The 11,158-nt window shown below is 37.0% G+C and overlaps 2 protein-coding genes across 2 annotated transcripts; one reads left to right on the forward strand and one right to left on the reverse strand.

Annotated features, from left to right (window-relative positions):
• Positions 1-2,328: 2,328 nt before the first annotated feature.
• Positions 2,329-3,901, reverse strand: LOC113765384 (probable membrane-associated kinase regulator 1). The gene has a single exon (XM_027309541.1). It carries the CDS (start codon positions 3,780-3,782, stop codon positions 2,697-2,699), a length of 1,086 nt encoding a protein of 361 aa, XP_027165342.1. The 5' UTR covers positions 3,783-3,901; the 3' UTR covers positions 2,329-2,696.
• A 4,470-nt stretch (positions 3,902-8,371) lies between these two features.
• On the forward strand, positions 8,372-11,149 carry LOC113765419 (cyclin-T1-3-like). Its single transcript, XM_027309588.1, has 5 exons — positions 8,372-8,510; positions 9,265-9,907; positions 10,077-10,158; positions 10,592-10,726; positions 10,883-11,149. The coding sequence occupies exons 2-5, from the start codon at positions 9,270-9,272 to the stop codon at positions 11,060-11,062; spliced, it is 1,035 nt and encodes a 344-aa protein (XP_027165389.1). The 5' UTR covers positions 8,372-8,510; positions 9,265-9,269; the 3' UTR covers positions 11,063-11,149.
• The last annotated feature ends 9 nt before the right edge of the window (positions 11,150-11,158 follow it).

An 11,158-nucleotide genomic window follows, 5' to 3' on the forward strand; every position in this document is an offset into this window, starting at 1 on the left:
GCAATTGCTTACGGAAAAAAAAAGAAATTTTGGCAATTATCTAGTCTCATCGAATGGAACAAGTCGAAGGGCAAAATTAGGGTGACGTTGTGGTCGAGTGGGCCGATAACACAGTACACTGCAAAGTACATGCAATGATATGCTACCTAAGAAACCCCCCATCATACATCAACCACTAGATTATATTGCAAAAAGATTAAAAAAATTTCTGGCTTGTTATTAATGCTTCCCGTTGATTGAATGGGCTAATTGCCAGATGTTATTCGGACCTACAGATAATATTGCTTACTCAAGCTGTGGATTTATCCTTCTATCATGTCTATCTATCAGTCGACAACATTTACCAACAAAATCCGAACGTAGGTTCTCATCTAATAAGTTTCTTCATAAGTTCTTGTACTAAAGATAAACTTAGGTATGACAATTTAACATTCTTTACAAATCAAAGGAAAATATAATAGTTCTAGTTTATTATTCAGTAGATTAGTTTTAATTGAGTTAGCGAGGACTCAACAAATTATCATACAAAATAGGGTAAAAACTTCTATAGACTTAATTTTGTGGATCATGCAATCCAAATTTTGCCACATCTTCAGTTCTTGAATTAGTGAGATGGTATTGCAAAATTTAGATCATATGATCTGCATAGATCGAGTCTACTCAAGTATTTACCAACAAATAGGACAAAAGTGGGCGCTTTATTGTTAAATTACATTTGTTAATTGCAAATATAGAACCATGAATTGAATACACTAATTTTGGAATTGAACTTGTGTACTTCTGTGGAGTATATGTGAAGTGCATATGTGAAGTGCTCTAATCTTCTGCATTTATATTGAGGTTGTGATTCTGAACTCTAGCTGAGAGGTTGAAGACCTTGTCGAAAAAACGACTGACTTTAGAACAAAACCAGTTGCAAATTTAATACTTTAATTAGCCGCTGCCTGCTATGTACCTAGAATAGACATGGATCTTACTCGTAGAATAGCTGAATGTGGTTTTCAACTACTCAACTGTGATTATCACACGCTTTTGTACATTGGCGAATTGCCCCACATGATGATCCCGCATTGTAACTATGTTTACATAATACTTTTGAACCAAAAAAAAAAAAGAAAATGTTATTTACATTTTATTTTTCAGTATTTGCATTTTTATTATTTATTTTATCATATAGTTTAATAAATAAAAATTATATTATTAAAATGATAGTGAGAGCATGATTAACAAAAATGATAATGCAGGTAGCATTTTTCAAAAAAGAGAAAAAGAAAAAAAAAAGTCTCTGCCGGACTATGTTTGTTCGAGGGCCAAAGCAACATAGGATAGGATAGGCATCACAAGAAGGACTGCGACATCTACACAGAACATGATGAAACTCGTTGCTTAGTAAACCAATCATATGATTATGATTAATATAAATTACTAATCGATCATGGAACTAATTAAAAAAATTGTCAATTTGGAGTAAGTTATTGTAAAGACTTCATTAGTCAATGGTTTAGGTGATTTTCCCTTGATTTAAGGATATTTTTGGTTTCATCCTATGAAACATTTTCAACTCCAATTGATAAATTATGTTTTGTACAATCGGCTTTGATCATGAAAGTTTAAGTGGTATAATGTTATAAAATAATCTTATATGCCTGTCAGTCATACACATCATCAGATATATAAATATAATATATAATAAATTTAAAGTTTAAAAATTTATTCCTGTGTCATCCATCCAACTTTAACAGTATATATATTAACGATGTATATAAAATTACCCAATGTAATGTAATATTGCTTTTCGTGGTGTGGTGGATCGTGGATGTATGCGTAAGTGGAAAAAGAATATAATAGTACTACTAGTTATCTCCATGTCGGACAAATTCAAATTGAAATGTAATGTATATGGTACCATGGACCATGGACTACAGTACAGATATTTTTGCAAATATCGTATGGAAACTTCAGAGTTGCCCCCGCCATAAATGTCACCGTCTTATCCTACCAGAAAAAGGCTGTATTTACATTTAATCTATCCTAAGCGCACATGTAAGATTCTCATCATCTACGAGTAGCAATAGGAATAGGAATAGGATGGAAGAATTAATAGTAGTATAAGGTCAAAACCCCAACCCCCATTATAAGTTAGCGAATCGATGGACCGTCGAACAAGAACTGGAACTATACGGTACCAAAAATGATTAAAACAGCTTGGCTAACCAATTGTACCAATTACTACTATCTTGCATTCAACTCTCATAACTGTAAATGTACCAATTCCCCCACCTTTTCATGTTCGAGCAACTAGAAGTATAATTGAACCAGATTAAAAGAGAATCGAAGGATCACATTACTGATTGGTATCGAACAGAATCCAAATTTCAAGCCAAACACAACTCAGATTTCAAGAATTCCTAGACACCACACACTTTTCACAAACTCCAACACTTCAGGCATAAAAACAAAGAGAAAGATCCAAATGATTGTTCCATAATGTACTACCAACATCACATGCAACTTACTGTATAACATTAAACTGAAGTTAAGAAGAAATTAAGGTCAATTTTTATTTTTTATTTTTTTGCAGTTGCTGTCAATATAAGTACTCACTTAGATCGAAAAACTAAAAAACACACAAAATTTTTCTCTTTTTCTTTTGCTTATACTTCTTCCTCACGACCTCCTAATTAATATAATACGTTCTAAATTTCATTACTGACCATAGTCTTGTTCTGAAGCAGGGAGTTCTTGCAATGAGCGATTGCACCTTGGATGGCATTCTGCAACTCCTCCATTGTTGAATTATCATGAGAATAGGACTTAGAAGTCATAGGGGGGGTGAAAGCTGTCTTACATAGTATCCCAGAATGGCTTGGTGATGACCTCATTGATGATGGACAACTTGACACGCAGCTCCTCCTCCTCGGATACCTTAAATTCCCCGAAAAAGAATGAGCAATAGTTGCATTGTTATTCATCTCTTTTTTCCCATTAGGAAGAAGGGATGCGTAGCTGATATGATCCGCTTCTTTCACAGATCCATCTGGTTTCATGCAAAGAGTCACGTTTGCTGAAGAACTCGCCATTCTCGTTCCCATCATTCCTGCCATCTTCTGCTGCTGCTGCTGCTTTTGCGATAGCCTTTCGTACAAAGGCTTCACTTTTTTCAAATACTTACGTATGACTTCTTTGGCGGTTGTACTCATTCGTTTGACTGAGGAAGATGATGATCCCGACGGCCCAGATGGATTGTAAGATTCTTGATGACGGGCTTTGGATGATTCCTTGCGGAACACGGAAGAGAACCGTGAGAGACGGGAAAAGTATTTGGTCTTCTTGATGGATGAAGAAGACGCATTCCCCTGGCCGTGATAGAAGCTGCTGCTATTCATGTTGGTGATGCGCCTGAATTCATCTTCCTCCGCGACGGAGCTCGGCCGCGATGAGTCGCAGTCGGCCAAGAGGATGAGATCGCTTGAAAATGAGGAGTGGGAGTCATTGGAGCTGCCGGTGGAGTCACGGGAAGCGGTGGTGGTAGTATCGGAGGAGGAGGAGGTGGAGGAGGATGCAAGAAGCGTTCGAACCATGGAGATGCGGGGGGAGAGGTGGAGGGGGAGGAGTTGGCCTTTGTAGAACAGCTCGTCGGCCGGGCAGAGGTTGGAGGAGGCCTTGCGAGGGGAGAGGGAGATGGTGAATTCGAAGTCAGAGGAGGAAGAAGAAGAGAAGGAGTGGGTGGGTGAGGAGGGGAGGGTGTTAGACTTGGGGTGGCTGTGTGTTCTCCTCCCCATCTTTTTGTGTCTACATCCTCGACCAGCAGAGAGTACTGAGAGGGAGGGTAGGGCTGTGGGGTGTGCTGAGGGATGGGATGGGATGGGATGGGAAGTAGGGAAGAAGAGAGGTTGGAGGAAGTACATTTGGTCCGCCTTATAATGGGCACATGGGGAGGACGACACGAAATACTAAAAATAGTTATTTTGGTCTAGCTGTTTGTTACCCAAAGGGAAAAAAAAAATAAAAGTCTTTTTTTTTTGTCTAGCAATAGAATATCAAACTACCTTAATGCAAAATTCAAGATTTGTGATTTCATGCATTAGATGATTGTACTTGTGTAGATTGTACGAGTTCTAAGGCGGGTGGTACCAATTTCTACACGTGGAACCGTTCATTATATGCTGAGTGCATATTAGGATTCTTAATTATGCCTATTTTAGTGTAATTTTGTTACTCCTGCTAAGTTTGTTGGGTCAATATCTATAATACAACAATAGGAGATGTATTTACAATTGAAAACCAGCTTCTTCTCTTTATATATTAGTTTTAAAATAGATAAGGAGGTGTGGTTCTAATCATTTGGGATGGTAGCAGATTCCTAGTTTGAGATGCCGCATTGAAATGAATCGGATCTGTTCTAAAGATTTGTTTCTTGTAACCAATTCTAGCAAAAATGTAACGTAGTCTATTGACAATTGGCACTTAGCAAGCTAGCAGCTAGTAGCCGTAAGCTAGTCTAACTATGGACAAATCTCATACTTATCCTGTTTTTCCTACGCTTGAAGAGATGGATAGGGTTCTCAATAGTAGATTCATTTTAGTTGTTGATGGAATTAACTAGTTTGAATGCAAGTCATCTTTTTTTTTTTTGGGTAGAAATGAATGAAAGTCATCACTTTAAACAGTTTTCTTATATCCCGTCCAAGAATGCCAAGGTGGAAAGTTAGCTGGTTCTTCTAGCACCAAGTCCACTCATATCTACAATTCAAACTTTGAACATACTAAATTTTTATGAGACTTTCCCTTCATTTATGTTTACATATCCTTTGCTCTGTCTTTTCTTTTAATTTTCGTGTCACTGTGAAAATACTACTGTCTTGAATAAAAAAAATTCACAGGACAGATCGATTTGAAACTATAAGATTTCAGTTATTATGATGAAATAAGCTCCAAACGGCATCCAACGTTGGAATTCGGTTTTTCAGCTAAAAGGGTTCTGCAATTTCATTATTATTAATCTTCATCCTCGATTCCTTCATTTTTTTTTTTTTTTGTCAGTAACGATACATTTGTAAAACTTATTCTATCCTAATTTAGGGAGAGGGGGAACCTAAGAAGGCTGTGGTAGGGGCTAGTGGGTATGCAGACCCAACTAGATCACGGGAGTGCTATGGCACAGCCCTTAGATTTTTTTCGCTGCAGGTGAGGTTTGAACCCTCACCTACCTACGGAGTCATTAGCCCAGTGGTTGATTCCTTCATTTTCTTTTCGTCCTTTTTTTTTTATACAGAATGCATAGGATCCATATTTGGCCAAGAAGCAGATGACAGGTGGTCATTGAGTTGCACAAAAATCTATATATTTCTGCATCACATTGGACAGGAAAGTAGCACAAAAATGCAATAGGTTTTCACAAAAAAGAAAAGAAAATTGTTTGGATAGAGTATTATTTCAAATAATAATTACTGTAACACTTTTTGTGATGTGATGTATGTGAGATAAAAAGGTGGTTGGTAATATAAAAAGGTGGATTGAAAAATGTATTTATGATGCAAGTGAAAAATTTTTTGAAAAAATTTGGTATCCAAACATAATACAAACACATCAAATAATTTTCTTGAAAGGGGGTTCTCATAAAGGGTCCAAAAAATAGGACAAATTTGTAGTACTACCCAAGTATATACATATATGTATATATATAAGACTTAAAGAGCTGAATGATAAAGAAAGAGGGCATTTATATTTCTACAGCTTTACAGAAGATCTCAAATTTTTTTGATGGGTCATAGACACAAACCATATGGGATTCAACTTCGAAACGTCCCTCTCTTTACACATCTTTCTTACTAAATTGCCTGCACGTCCCGATCTAGTTCTACTATTGCTAGCTACAGTCGTACGCAGTGGCGTTTTTGATTGCATATAATTTGGTATCACGTGCTTCCAATTTAAAAAGTTGGTGGTACACAGAGCTTGAAAGGGCCAGTTCGACCATTTCTTATATATAATACGGTGCCTCCGCCAATTTTTACTGTAGATAATATTGGAGTAATAGATTACATGCTAGCTAGATCAGCTCTGATCTCTGAGCATGTACTAGTTGTTTAGCTGTTTTGTTTCTGTAACAATGGAGTACTATTATTAGTTTTCTTTTCCCTCCCTTTCCTTTTGACAAATTGTACTCCCACTCGGCTTGATTCATGCCTTGGAGGAGTTGTTCAAACATTTTGGAAGCCAACTTCGGCTCAGATGTGAACTGATCATCTCCCATCCTCATTGGGCCATCACTAGCTAGCTTGGAAGCCCGGGACATCCAGTGGTGCTGCCTTTTTCAGGATTATCATGAAAGAAAAGAGGACGAAAAAGGGAGCAGGTGAAACGAATTTTTTTCTTTTTAATGACCTTGCATCAATTGTACCGCTGTACAAAAAAGCAGCCAAAAAAGATGCCACACAATTCTACTGAGTATTAGAATTTGTTCAGATGAATTTGTGCTTCCGCTCAACGCTTCATTTAAAATGACGGCCTTTTGCATATAGTATATCTCTTGCTGTAATAACCAATATTTGCCCAACAACACGAAGTACTCTTATGGAGAATGGTTACTAATATTCCATAATATATGTTTAATCTGCAATTGGCGGTTCATCCTGCCGCTAATATTCCTAGTATTCATTTTAGTGGCACTGGGACGAGACGGACAAAATTGGTTCCGTTCGTTAGTAACTAAAATTAAATTTGTCTAGTTGTCAGGTGTATCGGCTGCATCAGAGCAAAATGCAGGGCGTACTCTAAAACTACAGGAGTTACCAGTTAGCAGGCATCGATCACATGCATGCATGAAAGCTGAAAAGGGATCAGCTACGCCTGTTTACAGTTAAGACAATTAAAGGTGATCTAATTATGCACATCATCTGGATTAATTGGATATTTGCTTTAAGAAATTATATTATTAAGGACAATCTTGGACTTTAATTTTGGGAGAATTGAACAGTATCACGTGCGACTGAAGCATCGATTTTAAGTTAATTGCATCTTCCAAAACGCGCCCTATATTTAAAATTCAGATGCACAATCCTCAAGTAAAGGATCTGTTTTTAGAATCCCCTGTCTCGAAATTACGTTCTGTCCCCGTTTGTCACGTACTTGTACAACTGTCACGTGTATTGATGCATTGATAATTCAAGCAAACTGAAAATAAACTCGATCAACAAGTCAAGCAAATCTTTGACTTATTGATCGAGTTTGTTATCAGTTTGCATTGAGTTATCAATGCATCAATACACGTGACAACTGTAAAAACGCAAGACAAAGAAGAGAGAAGGTAATTTCGAGACAAAAATTAGAAACGAAAGGATCTATAGTGTAAAATTGTCATATTAGATCAACTTAGAAGTAGACTATTTGTCTTCTAATTAATCTAGTAATCTTCTGTCCGTTAGAACAACGACCAATCATTCGGACTCCGAACAGTTCGTGTCTGATTCAACTCTTACTGCTATTATCAAACAAGTTTGATAACAATAATAATAATAAACCGCCTAAGCAGCCTTGATATTTACCTCGTGAAGACTCGTACAAATTTTGCTTCTTAACCTTCTTCTCTTCATTTTTGAGAGGCGCGGTTGCCGAATTGGGGCAGGGTAAAATTTGAACCAAGTAATTGCGACCAAAATATGTTGCTAGCACGTGCATTGAACGGCTGAAAATTTGATTACATCTGTGATTTACATATAGCTCTTGAAGCTAATTTGTTATTTACGCAAATTACTTCTACAGTTTGTCTCTGTGTGTTGACAGTTGGATGTATGAAAATACACATATTAGAATCATACTCAAGACTTAATCTCAGTGAATTATTTTAACTGATTAAAAATCAATTTCTCTGATGTTCTCATTTTTTTATTTAAATTATAAATTTTTTAATAGTCGAAAAATCCTAAAATTTATAATCAATTAAATTTTTTGTTGGTTCTAATTATTCTTGTAATCACACTTTTGATAATCAGATTTTGCAAGCAAGAACAAGGTCTTAAGAGAAGGAGGCTAAGTGCCAGCTGGAAAAGGTAGAGGTGGGAGAGCCCTGATTGGACCTACGTGGCTGTTTGGGCTCGAGCGTTAGCCAGAATGGTTTCAGAGGCCCCGTCACCTCTTATTAGGAACCCAAAATATGAAAGCTTCAAGCCCATCATACCCACTATTCAGTCCTGCTAATTATCTCCAAGCTTCATAGATCTCATGAGGAATTTACTAAGCCTACCAATAAATTAAGAAAATGCTGTAGCGTAAAGCGGATTTTGTTAAAAATTTGGGGACTCAAGGACAATTTGAAAAGAAGCAAAATGGGTTGTTGAAGTTGTACGTCTAATTGTCTCCTACATTTTTCTTCAGTTCATAAAATTATTTTCCTGACTTCACCGCTTCCCCCAAGTTCCCGGCAGAACCATTCAATCGCGACCCCTAATATCAAACCTGGCAATTTTTTCCACTACGGCGTCTTTCGATCTGCCTCTCTGCATAATCAGGTAAAGATATTCATCACCTTCATTTATCTTTGATTATTGTTTTTTAAATTTTTCTGGTATATTTCAGTGAACCTAGATTTACAAAAAAAAGTTAAAAACTTTTAAATTTTTTAAGGCAAAGTTTTTACATGCTTTTCTAATTGCTTCGATCTTGGAGTTTTTTGTTTAGCTCTGATTAGAGGAAAAAGTTGTCCTCTTTTTGTCAATAATTTGACTTTTGTGGTTTTGTAATTTTGTTGAATTTGAAATAGCTAAGTTGCTGTTGAATTCGCTGTTTCAAGAAATTAGCTATCTATAAACTTTTCTAGATATGTGGTATATTGTTTTTTGTTAAAATTATATTGGAATATAAATTGGGTCTTGGATGTTGTTAAGATGAGAATAAAGATAGAGAGTAGTGAATTTCTTTTTTTTCTTGCCGAGCTTATAAAGTCGGTCTTCGATGTGTATCTTTTGTCGATGCAACGTTTTCTTCCTTGGAAACTTTATAAACCTTATATTGAGGATTGGGAAGCCGAAATGCTGAAGGGGGACGGGGATTGTAAGAATGGAACTCTCATTCTATGACAAGGAACACAAACATTAAAGGCTGGGCATATTTGGTCCCGAAACTTTTTTGCCTGCTTAAGATTGTGGTTCGAACAGCCAATTGATGCAACTTTTGAAGCTGAATTGGATTTCATTAACGAGTTCTGAACATTTTGTGTCTTGGAACAATTCTAACTTGTTTCTTTGATTTGGTAAAATGGAACAGGAATCATGACTCTTGCACAAACTTACCATTATGGACAAAGTGGTCCTTATTATGGTGACTCCATGTCCTATGGTAACAGACACAATGATACTTCTACCAGCTCAGCTGTTACTGCTGACTACAATCACCACTTCAATGGAGATTTTAATTACATGAGGAACTATGGTGATCGGCATGACTTCTCCAGAAATTGTAGGGTGTACAACTACAATAACAAGTATTATGCTAAGCCTGAAGGTGCCCCTTCTTTGAAGAGGAGAAAGTTTTCGAATTCTACTTGGGAAGACACTGGCAGGTCTTACCAACAACCCTATGTTCATGATAAGATTCCCTCTAAATGGCCAAGCATTTATGGGAATTTCTCTTCAAATGACAGCACCTTCTATAGTCAAGCCTCTTCGGCATACGGCAGCCATTTAGCTGTTGCTCCGACCACTAGGTCTAATGTAAATGTCCATTACCCTACTTCCCCTAAGCGTGATCGGTCAATTTTTGAGGATGATGATGATGTGTTATTTATGTCGAGAGATGAAATTGAGAGGTTCTCTCCATCAAGGAAGGATGGTATTGATGCGAAGCATGAAACTCATCTGCGGTACTCATATTGTGCTTTCTTACAGAATCTTGGACTCCAGCTAGAGCTGTAAGCTCTCTCTGCTCTTGCTTTCATGTGGTTATGTGATTGTACTAGGATCTACTTCCAAGAATTGTTCTCACTTGTCCAGTTATCGCCAGTGCTTTTGAATCTGTTCACTGAATTGTTTCTATATAAGTTTTATTTAAGGAAATTTTTGTGCACTTTGTGATTGCAGGCCACAAACAACCATTGCGACTGCTATGGTTCTGTGTCACCGCTTCTTTGTTCGACGATCACATGCTTGTCATGATAGATTTGTAAGTGCAAAATTTTTTCCTGGTTAGGATTTGATTTAGTATGTCTCTTTCCAGAATGATGTTCAAGGGCTCAGTTAACCAAATGGTAGCAGAGTTCCCGTTATATATACTGAAGGCTTTTCAATAAATCGCCATTTGGCAAAAAGGCATCTGGCATGTCTCTTTCGCCAATAGAGTGGAGTGAATTTTGAAAGGATGAAATAGCTCTTTTTGAAGAGATAATTGGCTTTGGCTAATTCAAATTGAGCTTCAGAACCTGGATACTTATAGATAGGAGTTCCTTGCTGCACTTTATCTTCCTCGTCATATTTGAATATTGTAAATCTGCCTGTATATTATAACTTTGGTTTTTCCAGAAGTGGTTATGTATTTTATGTATTGCAAATTTGATAGAAAGCAAAATATGCTCATTCCTGATTGTATGTTGCCACAGTTGATTGCTACTGCTGCTCTTTTTCTTGCTGCAAAGTCAGAGGAGACACCTCGTCCTCTTAACAATGTCCTGAGAGCATCATGTGAAATTCTCCACAACAGGGATTTTGCTTTTCTCTCCTATACACTTCCTGTTGTAAGTCTCTCTCTCTCACGTTTGCTTGGGTCAGTGAGAGTCGCTCATAGTATTGCTAAACTATGTTTTTCTGTAGATTTGGTAGTTTTTGCTGATTATGAAGCCTGCAAGTACTACTTTGTCTGATATTCTTCACTTATGATTGATTCTGAACAGGATTGGTTTGAACAATATCGAGAGCGGATTACTGAGGCAGAGCAAATGATATTGATGACTTTGAATTTTGAGCTGAGTGTGCAGCATCCATATACCTCTCTGACATCCACACTCGAAAAGCTAGGCTTTTCACAAACTTTTTTGGTGAATCTGGCTCTCAACTTGATTAGTGAGGGGTAAGCTTGCTAGTGCCTTTTATCTGTCTTAAATTGGAAATTGCCATTCAGAATTTGGACTATTAGCAATGTGCTGGTTATGGAGCTTTACATTGCGACC

The sequence above is a fragment of the Coffea eugenioides genome, chromosome 3 (assembly GCF_003713205.1).
Source record: "Coffea eugenioides isolate CCC68of chromosome 3, Ceug_1.0, whole genome shotgun sequence".
Classification (NCBI taxonomy): Eukaryota; Viridiplantae; Streptophyta; class Magnoliopsida; order Gentianales; family Rubiaceae; genus Coffea; species Coffea eugenioides.

Excerpts from the sequence above, each read along its gene's own strand:
- LOC113765384 (XM_027309541.1), bottom strand. The coding sequence starts at position 3,782 with ATGGGGAGGAGAACACACAGCCACCCCAAGTCTAACACCCTCCCCTCC.
- LOC113765419 (XM_027309588.1), top strand. The coding sequence starts at position 9,270 with ATGACTCTTGCACAAACTTACCATTATGGACAAAGTGGTCCTTATTAT. Across the intron at positions 9,908-10,076 it reads CTTGGACTCCAGCTAGAGCT|GCCACAAACAACCATTGCGA; the intron begins GTAAGCTCTCTC and ends TTGTGATTGCAG. Across the intron at positions 10,159-10,591 it reads ATGCTTGTCATGATAGATTT|TTGATTGCTACTGCTGCTCT; the intron begins GTAAGTGCAAAA and ends ATGTTGCCACAG.